Below are 16,992 nucleotides of genomic sequence, written 5' to 3'. Positions count from 1 at the left end.
GAGGCAGTGAAGAAAGCCTGAGTCTGTACACTTACAAGCTGTGACAGCATGGCAGACTAAGTGGCTATTTTCCTTTTTTGTTTTCCTCCAGCATTCATAGATGCCTCAGAGAAGCTCAAACACCTTGAAATGGAAAACAGTCCTGTGCCAGCTCCTCACCCTAACGTGGATGTTAATATTAACAACCAGGTATTCAGAGATCTCCTTTGCATGCCTGTCATACAGCCCAAGACTTCCCAGAAATGTTTTCCATCCAAAGCTAATACTTTTTCTTTTCTTTCACTGGGAAATCTGTGCTGAAGTCTTAAAACTTGGTATATAATTTTAAAAGGTGAAATTTGTAGATATTTAGGAGGAAACTTTGGAGAAGGAAATGGCAACCCACTCCAGTATTCTTGCCTGGAAAAGTCCATGGATGGAGGAGCTTGGTGGGCTGCAATCCATGGAATCGCAAAGAGTCGGACACGGCTGAGCGACTTCACTTTCACTTTCACTATGAAGGCAATGGCACCCCACTCCAGTACTCTTGCCTGGAAAATCCCATGGGCAGAGGAGCCTGGTGGGCTGCAGTCCATGGGGTCGCTAGGAGTCGGGCACGACTGAGCGACTTCCCTTTCACTTTTCACTTTCACACATTGGAGAAGGAAATGGCAACCCACTCCAGTGTTCTTGCCTGGAGAATCCCAGGAATGGGGGAGCCTGGTGGGCTGCCGTCTATGGGGTCGCACAGAGTTGGACACGACTGAAGTGACTTAGCAGTAGCAGGAGAAAACTTGGACAGCAATGTTAAGAATTATAAGGTCATCTCATGTTTTTTCTTTAGATTCAGCCCATCCCTTCTCTAATTATGTTCAGTGAGTCTTGATTTAGTTGAAAAAATTAATTGAAAGCCTTTTAAATTGTAAACAGATTTGTTTGGAAGGGAACTGCTCTGTAATAACTGAGGATGAGATGCTAAAGCATCATCCCTCATACCATTCACCATCCTGTCCTCTTGGAGTCTTTAGGCATGTTGTGGGGTGACATACCAGTTAAACCAGTTAAACCTCAGTTAACTATTTGACTGTAATTAAATTTTTTTATTATTTCTGCATTAAATAACTTATAGCAGTAACTATAGTGGGAATAGGATAAAAATAATTGTCCCCAATAATGGAAGAGTGAATTTTAGGTAATAATCTGGAGACAGCGTTTTATTTTTCCCTATATCTAGGCAATAAATAACAAAGACCTGCTGAATGAATTTGTTTTGGCTTGATTTTAAAGAGGAAAAAGGAACATTTGACTTGCAGTTCTCTTTCATCCTTGGATAACTAGCTGGACTTCTTCAGAGACCAGTATGGAGCACAGAGTGACTTTCTTCTTTCCTTCATAGTCATTGTATAACTATGTCCTTTATAATGTGTCTTTTTTTTTTTTCCATCCTATTACATTTTTCATTGAAATGTCTTTTAGAAGCTGATTCAATTTCAGAAAGCCTTTCCGTTTTTGACCCCTCAGTAATTCTCAATTATATGGTCTCTTTCCTTCACATTGTCAGTTTTTCTACTGTCTTTGCAAGGTAGGGGAATGCAGGGTCAAAGTCAGAGGGTTAACTGAAAGCTTTCAATGAAAGCTTAGGTGGTTGACAGTTTGATAAAAATTTAGTGGAAGCCTGGAGTGATCCTGAAGAAGATTGAGGCCCAGTAAATCCTGACAGGGAGTTGAAGGGTAATTGTTGCCCAGGAAATTCATTGAGCGGCTGCTTGTTTTTTGGCAATATTCACTGCATATTTACCAGAGGATCTATTAGATTAGTTATGAAACCTTGGAAGAGTAAGTATAAGTGTGGGTTCAAGACAGGAAAGGGAATATGAGAAAGGGTTAGGTGAAGGATGGTGTGCCATGAAGAAGTTTTTGGGGCTTACATAGCTAGGAAGATAATAGCTAATATTTGGTGAGGGCTTACTCTATGTCAGGCAGAAATAATAAGAAAGAATTCACTTCTATACTGACAAATAAGAGATGTCAGACTACCCTACCTCAGCTCTTCAACTAGTGCTGTGTACAGGTTTGTCGACTGAAAAAAAAAAAAAAAGCACAACCTAAAAGTTGAGAGTTATATGTTATCTGACAGACATTCTTAGGACTTCAAGCTTGGGAGACAATATCTCAAATAACCCTGAGAGACTGCTTCAAAGAGGGGAGGAGGAGCCCGGATTCATAGGAGTTTTTGCAACAAAGACCTGGTCATAATCATCAAAAGATTAGTGTTAATAAAAGAAAACCAGCTATCTCACATTAAGGAATTTAGTACTTTTCTATGTATTGATGTTCAGTCTCTTAAGTCATGTCTAACTCTTTGCCACCCCATGAATTGCAGCACACCAGTCTTCCTTGTTCTTCAGTGCCTCCTGGAGTTTACTCAAACTAATGTCCATTGAGTTGGTGATGCCATCCAACCATCTCATCCTCTGTCGCCCGCTTCTCCTCTTGCCCTCAGGATCTTCTTTAGTGACTCAGCTCTTCACATCACATGGCCAAAGTATTGGAGCTTCATCTTCATCAGTCCTTCCAATAGTATTCAGGGTTGATTTCCTTTAGGATTAACTGGTTTAATCTCCTTGCTGTCCAAGGGACTGTCAAGAGTCTTCTCCATCACTCAATTTGAAAGCATCAGTTCTTCAGCACTCAGCCTTCTTTAGGGTCCAACTCTTAGATCCATACATGACTATTGTAAAAACCACAGCTTTGTCTGTACACACCTTTGTTGGCAAAGTGATGTCTCTGCTTTTTAATATGCTGTCTAGGCTTGTCAGAGCTTTTCTTCTAGGGAGCAAGTGTCTTTTAATTTTGTGGCTGCAGTTAATCCATAGTGATTTTGGAGCTCAAGAAAATAAAATTTGTCACTCCTTACACTTTTCCCCATCTATTTGGCATGAAGTGATAGTACTGGATGCCATGATCTTCGTTTTTTCAGTGTTGAATTTTAAGCCAGGTTTTTCACTCTTCTCTTTCACTTTCATCAAGAGGCTCTTTAGTTTCTCTTTGCTTTCTGCCATTAGAGTGGTATCATCTGCATATCTGAGGTTGTTGATATGATCCAGGCAATCTTAATTCCAGCTTGTGAGTCATACATCCCAGCATTTCGCATGATGTACTCTGCATATAAGTTAAATAAACAGGGTTACTATACACAGCCTTGATGTACTCCTTTCCCAATTTTGAACCAATCCATTGACCCTATAGACTGTAGCCTGCCAGGCTTCTCTGTCCATGGAATTCTCAAGGCAAGAATATTGGAGTGGGTTACATTCCCTTCTCCAGGGGAATCTTCCCAACCCAGGGATCAAACCTGGATCTCCTGCATTGCAGGCCAGGGAAGCCCTTGGTTTACTGTGTATAGGAAGAGGTGAGAGTCTGGGCTCACTGCAGTCATTCCTGTGATACACACTTCAGCTGTCTGGGGCTAGCATCGTGAGTGTTCTCAGAAGCACCATCAGGGTGGCTGCAGAGGCTGACTACTACGTGGGCTTCACAGTGGGCTGGTTGGTTGTCTCCATCCTGAGTTCCTTTAGGGCTCACTGTCCAGTGGCTGAAATGTACTGGCTTGATGGCTGCAGCATCCTTTGTTTACCGATACAGCAGCAGTCTCAAGTTGATTCATGTGTTTTCTTATATCTCATGGTGCTGGATCTTAGTTGCAGCACATGGGATCTTTTAGTTACAGCTTGTGGGATCTTTTTCCCTGACCAGGGATTGAACCAGGGCCCTCTGTATTGGGAGTAAGGAGTCTTAGCCCCTGGACCAGCATGGAAGTTCCCTTGATTCATGTTTTATTTATATGACACACTTTTAATCCACTCTGATTTCTCTACCTCTGCCACTAACTGTTAATGTTTGCTTAAGGAATGCAAATTAATCTTAATATCAGCTTTACTAAGTATAGTAATTTTAGGATGAAAAGCCTATCGTAAATAAAATATACTCTAAAGCAAAGTGTCAGATGTTGGATGTTTAGCTCTAAAAATTGGGTAACTGAGAAGCTCTTAGGTTAATGGAATTTTCAGATGGCAGTAAGTGGAAGTACAATGTGAAAGGCAAAATCAGGATCTATGAATACTTTGAAAGGCTGGAATCATGGGTTGGATTTAAGACTGTATATCATGACAAGTCTGACACAAATGTAGGGGTTAGGATCAAGAGGTAGAATGTAATAGGTATGTGTAAAAAAAAGTTTGTAAACAGTATGAAGTGTAACTGCTGAAACATATCCGTTGTATTAACTGAAAGGGCTTAAAAGGGGAGCTCCAACCATAGTATTAAAAAGGAAGAGAGATAAACATGATTTCGGAAAACTAAAGTGGTTTGAGAAGAGGAGTACAGTGAAGAATCTTGAAGCACAGTTGTAATGAGGCTCAGCAGTCTCAGGAAAGAATACTTCAGTTATCTGAGGAGCTATGATATAACAGGAAGTAAAGTATTGATAACTGGTTTTTTAACAGTCTTGGAGAAGAGCTAAGGTCAGTGAGTGATGAAATTAGGCAGATTTCACCTCAGTGTAAGAAAACACATCCTAACACACCTGGGAATTGAACAGATAGCTAAGAAAGCAGCAGATTCCCTAATGTGGGAAGTTCCTCAGGCTAAGACTGAGGTCAGCCTTTGGATATTTTGGAGGTTGGATGTACTTGGAGGTTGGAGCATTCTTGCCACCTTGGGACACCCTGAATCTTGGGTTCATTGTTGGGATTCTTTCCCTTTCTGGGTGCCTCCTGGTATGGGGAATGTGTTCACAGTGTCTGCCTGATCTGTGTCTTTGGAGTCCTTTAGGGCTCATGCTGTGTCAAGACTTGAAGACTTTTCAGTTACCTTCCTCCTCTTAATTACTTGAGACAATTCCAGAATTTTCTTTATCTTCAAATTTGAAGAATAATTTTTTTTCTTGGTCCTTGATCAGAAAATTTTTAAAATGCTTAAAGTAACAAAATATAAGCTGCATTTGTTAGTGAGGATGGGGACGTGATTAAGGCATGACCTTTAGCAGCTTGTCTTTTTAGTGTAAAGGTTTAAAAGAAAGGCGTGATGACTATGTTCTCTTGACCACAAGTTGGCAGCCTCTTTCATTAAAGGTCAGTAAATATTTCAGTCATAGTAGCCATACAGTCTCTGTCATTGTACTCAACTGTGCCACCATGGCATGACCATGGCCATAGCCATGTGGGCCTGGGCGTAGCCGTGTTCCAGTAGAGTTTACTTACTAAAACAGATGGCGGGCCAGGTGTGACCTGTAGGTTGTCTTTCTCTTTTTGTTGGGAATGTAATACTACAGCAGATTGTTGCCACATGTGACTTGGAATAATCTTTGTCACTTTTAATCTTTTTTTTTTTGTACCCAAACCTTAAGAAGGTATAACCAAAAAGTATATCAAAAATAAAAATCTGCACTCTGTAGAAAACAAAGGAGAAAGATGCATTTATTACCTGGATTTTGACCCACGAACCTTAGAACTCAAGACTGTGAACGTAATAAGTTCTGAGTTGCTGACAAATTTAAGTGTTTTTCATGGGATAAATACAGGAGTTATTTGTTGTTGTTGGCTGATTAGTTGCCTGGTGGTCTTCTTTCTTATTTAGATCAGAGCAGCTGAGTCAGGGGAACAAGGAAGCATAGAGCTGCCATGAACAGACTTGCATGGGGGCTTGGCTGGTGTCCTGTGCCAACCTTTGGGAAGAGTTGTACATCCCCATGAGGTTAGGTTAAGTGTCCTCTGTGTGCCTACATTGGCTGTCTTCATTCTGTCCCTGAAATAAGTGACTCCAAATGTTTCAGTTTGGTTCTATAAGTAGTTAACTTTCTTTCCCTCTACCCTCAATTTGGACACAAAAGTGTGGCAGTTGGTCTGACCCCCCTTTGGGAAATTGAGTCAGTCTTCAGATGTTAGCCACACAAAGGCCACACTTCTCCAGGGATCAGTGAGCTATTGCATATTATGTAAGTAGAAATGATAACTTTTACAAACACAAAGGCTAATACTCTCTAACAGTAATTGCTGTAGGGGGAAAAATAATTTTTCCTTCTACTCCTCTGAGTTGTTGGCTGAGACTTCTGTAACAAAAGAAAGATTAACAAGAGAAAAACAGAAGTTTACTGTTATGTGTACCTCCTGTACAGATGGGAGATACCAGGGGAGAATGAGTAACTCTCAGGCTTAGAATTCCAGCTAAATACCATCTTCAGCTAAAGTCAAACGAAAGAAAAGTGTAGGGGAGGGTTCAAGGAAAAGCAGGGTAAATAGAAGTAAGGCTTCTTATGCAGCTTTGAGTCCTTGCTATTCAACGATAAGAGTTTGAGTTGTTTGCAGGGATGAATGTTGGTCTTTCCTAGTATAAAGGAAGGAGGGACTCCTTTGTAAATTTCTGTGCTGCTTTTAGATAGATAGGAGAAGGACAAAGCTTTTCTTATATCTTGTGCTTCTCAGTTGCCTTCAGCTCAAAATAACATGCCACAAGGTGACATATTTGGGGATGATACATTCTGCTACCCTCACTGCCATGACTTTTTCAGCTGGAACAATAGTTGCTTGCTAAGTGGAACCAGAGATCAAATTGCCAACATCCGCTGGATCATGGAAAAGGCAAGAGAGTTCCAGAAAAACATCTATTTCTGCTTTATTGACTATGCCAAAGCCTTTGACTGTGTGGATCACAATAAACTGTGGGAAATTCTGAAAGAGATGGGAATACCAGACCACCTGACCTGCCTCTTGAGAAATCTATATGCAGGTCAGGAAGCAACAGTTAGAACTGGACATGGAACAACAGACTGGTTCCAAATAGGAAAAGGAGTACGTCAAGGCTGTATATTGTCACCCTGCTTATTTAACTTATATGCACCGTACATCATGAGAAACGCTGGGCTGGAGGAAGCACAAGCTGGAATCAAGATTGCCGGGAGAAATATCAATAAGCTCAGATATGCAGATGACACGACCCTTATGGCAGAAAGTGAAGAGGAACTAAAAAGTCTCTTGATGAAAGTGAAAGAGGAGAGTGAAAAAGTTGGCTTAAAGCTCAACATTCAGAAAACTAAGATCATGGCATCCGGTCCCATCAATCACTTCATGGGAAATAGATGGGGAAACAGTGGAAACAGTGTCAGACTTTATTTTTGGGGGCTCCAAAATCTATGCAGATGGTGACTGCAGCCATGAAATTAAAAGACGCTTACTCCTTGGAAGGAAAGTTATGACCAACCTAGATAGCATATTCAAAAGCAGAGACATTACTTTGCCAACAAAGGTCCATCTTGTCAAGGCTATGGTTTTTCCTGTGGTCATGTATGGATGTGAGAGTTGGACTGTGATGAAGGCTGAGCGCCGAAGAATCGATGCTTTTGAACTGTGGTATTGGAGAAGACTGTTGAGAGTCCCTTGGACTGCAAGGAGATCCAACCAGTCCATTCTGAAGGAGATCATCCCTGGGATTTCTTTGGAAGGAATGATGCTAAAGCTGAAACTCCAGTACTTTGGCCACCTCATGCAAAGAGTTGACTCATTGGAAAAGACTCATGCTGGGAGGAATTGGGGGCAGGAGGAGAAGGGGACAACAGAGGATGAGATGGCTGGATGGCATCACTGACTCTATGGATGTGAGTCTGAGTGAACTCCGGGGTTGATGATGGACAGGGAGGCCTGGCGTGCTTCGATTTATGGGGTTGCAAAGAGTTGGACACGAATGAGCGACTGAACTGAACTGAACTGAAGTCTCTTTGGTTGTGTCCGACTCTTTGGGACCCTAAAGACTGTAGCCCACCAGGCTTCTCTGTCCATGGCTTTCTCCAGATGAGAATACTGGAGTGGGTTGCCATGCCCTCCTCCAGGGGATCTTATTGACCCAGGGATTGAACCCACATCTCTTGTGTCCCCTGCATTGGCAGGCAGGTTCTTTACCACTAGTGCCAACTGGAAAGCCTGAAACAATAGTTTCTAATATTATACTAATATTGGTGCAGGTGTTTTAAAAAATAATTTTTAAGTCTGGATATCAGGCTATTTAACTGCTGGTATCTTAGAGTTTATTAGTTTATGTAGTAGGCCAGCCCTAAAAATTCACATCCCCTTTGTCATGATCTCAGGGACTCTTCTGGATTCATGTAAATACATTCAGCAGTTTAAGGGGAAGAAACAGTTTATAAAGTGGTTAAAACCTTTGTGTATATTTAGTAAAAATTCAAGGTAAATTGTATTTATTCTTCTAAAGCAGGATTCTTGCAGATCTCAGATCTACCCAAGAATAATTATAAGTTGTGTCTTAAACTCTATGCCACTGAACACATATTCTTTTTTCTTTTATTTATTTTGGCTGCACTGGGTCTTAGTTGCAGTGAGTGAGGGGCTTCTTTCTGGTTTCAGAGCACAAGCTCTAAAGTGCTCATGTTCAGTAGTTGTGGTGCATGGGCTTAGTTGCTCTGTGGCATGTGGAATCTAGTTCCCTGACCAGGGATCGAACCCACATCTTCTGTATTGGACAAGGTGGATTCTTAATCCCTGGACCAAGGAAGCTCCTATTCTTGCTTTAATTCAGTTACATATTTTTTAAGAAAGTGGGTCCAAATTTTATTAAATTCTCAAAAAGAGTAAACCATACCAACCTTAAAATAACTGTTTGCATCTTCCCAAAGTTAGAGCTAAAAAGAACTTCACTTTACTTAAAAGGCTTATATAATTTTTTAAAATTTAATAATTTCAATTTTTTGAGGCATTTAAAGAAGGAGCTCTCAGAAATAAGATCTCTCTGTGTTTTAAAAAAAGTACCGTTGTTCTTTTGAGTTTTACTGCTTACACCAATTCTTTACCTTATGTGTTTGACTGTATAAATGGCCTACCTATGTTTTCTAGCCAAGATTGTTTCAAGAGTGGTTTTGAGTCTGGATCTAATGGCATTCTGGTTCAGAACTTGAAACCAAGTCCTCCTAAAACTGACTTCCCCTGCTGAGTTTGTGATTAATCTATCTAAAAATTGATTCCCTTCCTAATCTTACCCCTTTTCCCCTCAGAATTGAGAAGCATCAAATAAAAGGGAGAATTGGACCCCAAACAGGACTTGTGGAACCATCCCATGTACAAAAAGCGTCTCCACATCCCTGTTTCCTGTTTGTAGGAAAAAGGCGGTAATCTCCTGGGCCTTCCCCATGTTCCAAAGAGCAGAGTCTAGCAGTTAATGTTTAGGACAAGAGTGTCACAGGACTCTGGTTTGTTCTGAAGGGATGTGGATAACTGTCTGTGCCTGTCTTTGAGTTGTTCTGCAAAAACTAAGACCGCCCCACCCAGGGGGGGGATGATGACTACATGATGACCACAGGCAGGTAGTCCCCAGACTGGCTGGAGCCAGGAGATTGAAGTTCTCAAGACATCACCCTATTACCTCATCACCAACCAATCAGAGGGCTTCCCCATTGGCTCAGACGGTAAAGAATCCGCCTGCAATGTGGGACACCTGGGTTTGATCCCTGGGTTGGGAAAATCCCCTGGAGGAGAGCATGGCAACCCATGCCAGTATTCTTGCCTGGAGAATCCCACAGACAGAGGAGACTGGTGGGCTATCATCCGTAGGGTTGCAAACAGTTGGACATGACTAAGCAACTAAGCACAACCAATCAGAAGAACGTCCACAGGCTGATCACACTTCCTGGACCCTGTCCCCTCACACCATCTTTAAAGACCTTTGCCAGAAAGCCATTAGGGAGTTCTGGTCTCTTGTACGTGAATTGCGTGTTCTCCTTTCTTGGTGCCCTGCAAATAAACCCCTAGTTTTCTACAAACTCCTGCTATCAGTTTGGCTTTCTGCGCTGCAGGCACATGAGCCCTGGCTCGTTAACAAACTGAAGTAGACTTTGGATCCACTTTAACCTGACATTAACTCCTAACTAAGCTGATTCTGACAGTGAGGACTGCTCTGCAGGAGAGTTTGAGCATCTGTTCTTGTTAGAACAGGTCTAACTTGGGATGTTTAGGAATCAGGGTGTCTTTTAAATTATTTTGGTCTTCTGTTTGCACATTTTGGCCATCCAAGGCAGATATATCAACAGCATAGTAACTGGATATTGTTGAATTTGCATCCTATAATAAAACTATATGAAAATATTTTATAGCTATTACACTGAACTTGTATTTCAGTAATCTTTCTTTTATATATATGGAAGGTAATTGTACAAAATACAGATTTTATTTATGTTTATTTCTGGGTTTTTTTTGGTCATGCCATGCAACTTGCAGGATCTTAGTTCCCCAGTCAAAGATTGAATCTGAGCCCTGGCTGAAAGTGCTGAGTGCTAACCACTGGACTGCCAGGGAATTCCCCACAAAATGTAGATTTTAAAAAGCAAGAAATTATAAAACTTCCATTATCCCAGTCCTAAGAGATAACTACAGTTAACATTTTAAAGATACGTACTTCCAGCCATTGATATGTGATAAATATTTTTAATTAAAAATGCAATAATATTGTTCTGTAGCTAATCAATTGTAATCTCTTTATTTCAATAACACATTATCATTAATAGTTAAATGGCATGCATAGGTCAACGTTGTGTTTACTCAGTCTCCTATTAGACATTTCACTAATTTTCACTGTCATAATCAGTGTTGTGATAAACAGTCTTATAAATAAATATCCTGCATTATCTTTGATTATTTTCCTAGGAAGTAGAAGTGTTAGGTTCAGGAATTCCCTGGTGGTCCAGTGGTTAGTATTCAGTTCTTTCACTGCTGAGTGCCCATGTTCAATCCCTGATCCGGGAGCTAAGATCCTTCAAAAACCACTCGGCATGACAGAAGTGTTAAGTTAAATTTCAGAAATAATTTTAAAGCCTTTGGTACTTTTGCAAAATTGCCTTCAGAAAGATGGTAACAGTCACAGGTACTTTTGTGATGTGTGCATTGAATCCTTGATTTTTAATATAGGCAGGAAGAGAAATACCTGCCTAGGTCTGTGGCAGGTTGCTTTGAGATGCTGTGACATGCAAATATAAATGTTGAGCAAATAATACAAAATCTGCAATGAAATTCTCTCTGAAAAGAAAATTTCAATGCATTTGAACTAGCCATTCTTATTGTTCAGTCGCTCAGTCATATCCAACTCTGCAACCCCATGGACTACAGCATGCCAGGCTTTCCTGTCCTTCACCATCTCCCAGAGCTTGCTCAGACTCATGTCCATTGAGTCGGTGATGCCATCCAACCATCTCATCTTTTGTCCTCTGTGGGCTTCCCTGGTGGCTCAGACAGTAAAGAATCCTCCTAGAATGTGGGAGACCTGGGTTTGATATTTGGGATGGGAAGATCCCTTGGAGGAGGAAGGGAGGAATCCTCTTGGACAGAGGATCCTGGCAGTATACAGTCCATAGGGTCACAAAGAGTCAGACACAACTGAGTGATTGAACTAGCTACGCTATGCTATTTTTCCTGCTTTCATCAGTCATGTCCAGTTGTTTGCGACCCCATGGACTGTAGCACACCAGTCTTCCCTGTCCACCACCAACTCCCAGAGCTTGCTCAAACTCCTGTCCATTGCGTAGGTGATGCCATCCAACCGTCTCATCCTGTCATCCCTTCTTCTCCTGCCATCAGTCTTTCTCAGCATCAGGGTCTTTTCTAATGAGTCAGTTCTTCTCATCAGGTGACCAAAGTATTGGAGCTTCAGCTTCAGCATCAGTCCTTCCAATGAATATTCAGGACTGATTTCCTTTAGGATTGACTGGTTATATCTCCTTGCAATCCAAGGGACTCTGAAGAGTCTTCTCCAATACCAAAGTTCAAAGCATCAATTCTTCAGCGCTCAGCTTTCTTTATGGTCCAACTCTCACATCCATACATGACTACTAGAAAAACCATAGTTTGAGTATACGGAACTTTGTTGGTACAGTAATGTCTCTGTTTTAATATGCTATCTATGTTGGTCATAGCTTTTCTTCCAAGGAACATGCGTCTTTTAGTTTCATGACTGCAGTCACCGTCTGCAAGGATTTTGGAGCATAAGAAAATAGTCTTTCACTGTTTCCATTGTTTCACCATCTATTTGCCAAGAAGTGATGGGACCTGATGCCATGATCTTAGTTTTCTGAATGTTGAATTTTAAGCCAGCTTTTTCACTCTCCTCTTCGACTTGCATCAAGAGGCCCTTTAGTTCCTCTTCGCTGTCTGCCATAAGGGTGGTGTCATCTGCATATCTAAGGTTATTAATATTTCTCCCAGCAGTCTTGATTCCAGCTTGTGAGTCATACAGCCCAGCATTTCACAGGATATACTCTGCGTGTTAAGTTAAATAAGCAGGGTGACAATATACAGCCTTCTTGTACTTGTTGCCCAATTTGGAAACAGTCTGTTGTTTCATGTCTGGTTCTAACTGTTGCTTCTTGACCTGCATACAAATTTCTCAGGAGGCAGGTTAAGTGGTCTTGTATTCCCATCTCCTTAACAGTTTTCCACTGTTTGTTGTGATCTACACAGTCAAAGGCTTTAGCATAGTCAGTGAAGCAGAATGTTTCATGTTCCAGATTTTTTTCTGGAATTCTCTTGCTATTTCTGTGATCCAACGGATGTTGGCAATTTGATCTCTGGTTCCTCTTCCTTTCCTAAATCCAGCTTGAAATCTGAAAGTTCTTGGTTCACATACTATTGAAACTTAACTTGGAAAATTTTCAGCGTTACTTTGCTAGCATGTGAAATGAGTGCAGTTGTGCAATAGGGTGAACATTCTTTGGCATTGCCTTTCTTTGGGATTGGAATGAAACCTGACCTTTTCCAGTCCTGTGACCACTGCTGAGTTTTTCAAATTTGCTGGCATGTTGAGTGCAACACTTTCATAGCATCATCTTTTAGGATTTGAAATAGATCAGCTGGAATTCCATCACCTCCACTAGCTTTGTTTTTAGTGATGCTTCCTAAGGTCCACTTGACTTTGCACTCCAGGATGTCTGGCTCTAGGTGAGTGATCACACCATCATGGTTATCTGGATCATTAAGATCTTTTTTGTATAGTTCTGTGTATTCTTGTCACCTTTTCTTAATATCTTCTGCTTCTGTTATGTCCATGGTGTTTCTGTCTTTCTGTGCCCATCTTTGCATGAAATGTTCCCTTGCTGTCTCTAATTTTCTTGAAGATATCTCTAGTCTTTCCCATTGTATTGTTTTCCTGTATTTCTTTCCATTGATCATTGAGGAAGGCTTTCTTAGCTCTCCTTGCTATTCTTTGGAATTCTACATTCAGATAGATATATATTTCCTTTTCTCCTTTGCCTTTTGCTTCTCTTCTTTTCTCAGCTATTTTTAGGTCTCCTCAGACAATTATTTTGCCTTTTTGCATTTCTTTTTCTTGGGGATGGTTTTGATCACCACCTCCTGTACCATGTAACAAACCTCCATCCATAGTTCTTCAAGCACTCTGTCAGATACAGTCCCTTGCATCTATTTGTCACTTCCACTGTATCATCATAAGAGATTTGATTTAGGTTTAGTGGTTTTCCCTACTTTCTTCAATAAGTCTGAATTTTGCAATAAGGAGTTCATGATCTGAGCCACAGTCGGCTCCTGGTCTTATTTTTTGCTGCCTGTATAGAGCTTCTCCATCTATGGCTGCAAAGAATATAATCAATCTGATTTTGGTATTGACTATCTAGTGATATCCATTTGTAAAGTCATCTTTTGTGTTGTTAGAAGAGGGCATTTGCTATGACCAGTGCATTCTCTTGGCAAAACTCTGTTAGCCTTTGCCCTGCTTCATTTTGTACTCCACAGCCAAACTTGCCTGTTAGTCCAGGTATCTCTTGACTTCCTACTTTTGCATTTCATTCCCCTGTGATGAAAAGGACATCTTTTTTTGGTGTTAGTTCTAGAAGGTCTTCTAGGTCTACATAGAACCTATCAACTTCAGCTTTTTTGGCATTTGTGGTTGGGGCATAGACTTGGATTACTGTGATACTGAATGGTTTGCCTTGGAAATGAATACAGATCATTCTGTCATTTTTGAAATTGCACCCAAGTACTGCATTTTGGACTCTTGTTGACTATAAAGGCTACTCCATTTCTTCTAAGGGATTCTTGCCCACAGTAGTAGGCAAGTAGTGGTCATCTGAATTAAATTCACCCATTCAGGTCCGTTTTAGTTCACTGATTCCTAAAATGTCAGTGTTCACTCTTGCCGTCTCCTGTTTGACCACTTCCAATAAACTTTAATGTGTGGACCTAACATTCCTGGCCCCTTATTGAGGTATAATTGACAAAATTTAAATACATTTAAAATGTGCCATTTAATAAATTGATAGAAGTATACATTGTGAAATGATTCCTACAGTCAGATTGATAGTTAACACATCCTCACCTCACTTTCGGACACAACTGAGCGACTTCACTTTCACTTTTCACTTTCATGCATTGGAGAAGGAAATGGCAACCCACTCCAGTGTTCTTGCCTGGAGAATCCCAGGGACGGGGGAGCCTGGTGGGCTGCCATCTGTGGGGTCGCACAGAGTCGGACACGACTGAAGCGACTTAGCAGCAGCAGCAGCACCTCACTTTAGTTAGTTTTCTTTTTGTTTGTTTTTTTGTGAGAACGCTTGAGATCTACTCTCAGCACATTTCAAGTACAAAAAACAGTGTAATTAACTTTAGTCACCATCCTATACATTGGGTCCTCAGGATCAGATAACTTTTACCAGCCTCCCCCTATTTCTCCACCCACTAGTCTCTGGCAACCATTCTACTCTCTGAGTTGGATTTTTTTTAAGAGTCCACATTTAAGTAATACCATGAAGTATTTGTTTTCTCTATCTGACTTAGTTCACTTAGCATAATTCCTTCTAGCTTTGTCTGTGTTGTTGAAAATGGCAGGATTTCCTTCTTTTTAAAGGTGGAACAATATTTCATTGTGTATGTATATTTATGTGTGTGTGTCTGTGCATTTTACATCTTCTGTATCCTTTCATCTGTTGATGGACATTTAGGTTGTTTCCATGTCTTGGCTGCTGTGCATAATGCTGCAGTGAACATGGGGGTGCAAATACCTATTTGGGATCATGAATTTATTTCCTTTGGATGTGTACCCAGAAGTGGTGTTGCTGGGTCATATGGTGTGAACTAGTCATGACTGAAAAAGGATATAGGGTCTTCTTTCAATTACTGGGAACCATTCTGTAGACTTGGAAGATACAGTCTAGTACAAACTAGTGATTCTCAAACTTTTATATATATCAGAGTCACATGGGAAAGCTTGTTAAACATTCAGATTTGGGGATCCCACCCAGAGGCAGGTATGTGGAGACCACACTAAGAAAAACCAGATTAGAATAAGCACATAGTTAAATTTTTTCAAATCTGAACAAGTGGTGCAATGTATAATCCTGTATGTTGGTAGATGGCCAGTTTTACAGAACAAAAGCTATATCTGAGGCTAAGAAATGTTTAGAATGAGTTTGTTATTTAGACCAGTGTTAAATGGTAACCATAGTAAGGACAGGGCTTCTCAGGTGTGACTAGTGGTAAAGAACCTGCCTGCCAGTGCAGGAGATGCAGGAGACACAGGTTCAGTCCCTGGGTTGGGAAGATCCCTTGCAAGAGGAAATGACAACCCACTCCGGTATTCTTACGTGGGAAATCCCACGGAGAGAGGAGCCTGGCAGGCTCTGGAGGATCCTCCTCACAGGATCTCAAGGAATTGGATGTGACTGAAGCGACTTAGCACAGCACATAGTAAGGATGATGGTGATGGTGATTTTTATTATTGATTGTCATTTATTTTTAATTAGGTAAAATATCGGCTGTAGTGTAGATAATTAAAATTATTATTTTCTCCCATTTCTTTTCATAGTAATTTATGTTGTTTTAATTATGATCTTCATTCAGTGGACTTGTGCTTTATTTTATCATTTTAGTAAGTTTTTACCTGAGAGTGGCCTCTTTGTGGCCAAATAACTTAAGTCTCAAGCACAGTCATCTACTCAGTAACAGCACTAGGGATCAGCCTGTGTAGGGCCTGACCTAAAATCCAGTTGAAATTAATTACAGCAGATGGCACACATTCTTCATGTGTGGTTTAATTCAGGCATTTTTCCAGGGTGGTATTGTTAGTTATTCAGTTGGCTTAAAGACAACTTAAAGACAAAAGTTGGCTGGATGATTTTCAGGGATCCCTACCTTATTTGTGATTACTGATCTTAGTTCAAAACCTCAAGTAAGAGGTGACTCCTCCTGGAATAAGATGGCTGCCTGAAACACATGACTCCCTGGTTGTCTGAATAGGAACTTTCATCAGTCCTTTTCTGTTTCCATTTAGTTGAATCCTCTCAGAGTTGCTTACAGTGTGTTTTTAATATCCAGGAGGAAGTGGTGAAGTTAACCGAGAAATGTCTGAATAATGCCATCGACAGCCCAGGGCTGAATACCAGGAGAGTTCCTCCTGACTTGAAGAGTAATATTTTGAAGGCTCAAGTAGAAGCAGTGCAGAAGGTAAGCTGCCTTCACTAGGGTCCCACTGAAGTGGAAGGAGACCCTATGGAACAAAGAACACACACAGATGGTGGACATGAGTGAGCAGGCCAGAGAGGGTAAAACCAGGAAACATACTCAAGGTAGCAAATGCCTTTCCATCTCTAAATTCTAGTCAGAGTAGATTAAGATGGGGCAGTCATGAAGTAAGAAGAATAAAGTTTTTTAAAAGTCAAATTCCTATAGAAGTGAGTCCCTAATCTTTCGTCACTTTTGTAGCTGGAAACCCTAGAGTGATTTTAGGTCTTTATCAGTTCACTTTTCCTCCCACCCATCTATCCCAATTCAGCAAAATTATTAGCTAAATAGCTCATTCAGCAAAGTTATTAGTCGTGTTATTAGCAACTGAGTGATGGTTGCAAGACGAAGAGTGGGTTGTGACATCTTGTGAAGGACGCAGTGTGTAGAGACCAGCCCCCAAGAAGTTAATGGCATCCATGCTCTCAAAATTGGCTTTTCCTTGGCCCGCCCA

At 40.8% G+C, this 16,992-nt stretch overlaps 1 protein-coding gene across 8 annotated transcripts in view; it reads left to right on the top strand.

Moving 5' to 3' along the window:
- The window catches only part of EPB41L5 (erythrocyte membrane protein band 4.1 like 5), a 167,482-nt gene that overhangs the window by 121,901 nt on the left and 28,589 nt on the right, over nucleotides 1-16,992 (top strand). For all 8 annotated transcript variants that reach the window (XM_086349565.1, XM_086349564.1, XM_086349563.1 and 5 more), the window contains 2 exons: nucleotides 92-189; nucleotides 16,353-16,481. In XM_086349565.1, coding sequence (XP_086205691.1) covers nucleotides 92-189; nucleotides 16,353-16,481 — 227 coding nt within the window. The remainder of the gene's footprint in view (nucleotides 1-91; nucleotides 190-16,352; nucleotides 16,482-16,992) is intronic.

This window comes from Bos grunniens, chromosome 2, assembly GCF_055505025.1.
Source record: "Bos grunniens cultivar Pamir isolate PY7600 chromosome 2, Bosgru_T2T1.0, whole genome shotgun sequence".
In the NCBI taxonomy this organism is placed as follows: domain Eukaryota; kingdom Metazoa; phylum Chordata; class Mammalia; order Artiodactyla; family Bovidae; genus Bos; species Bos grunniens.
This window is presented reverse-complemented; position numbering and strand designations above follow the sequence as displayed.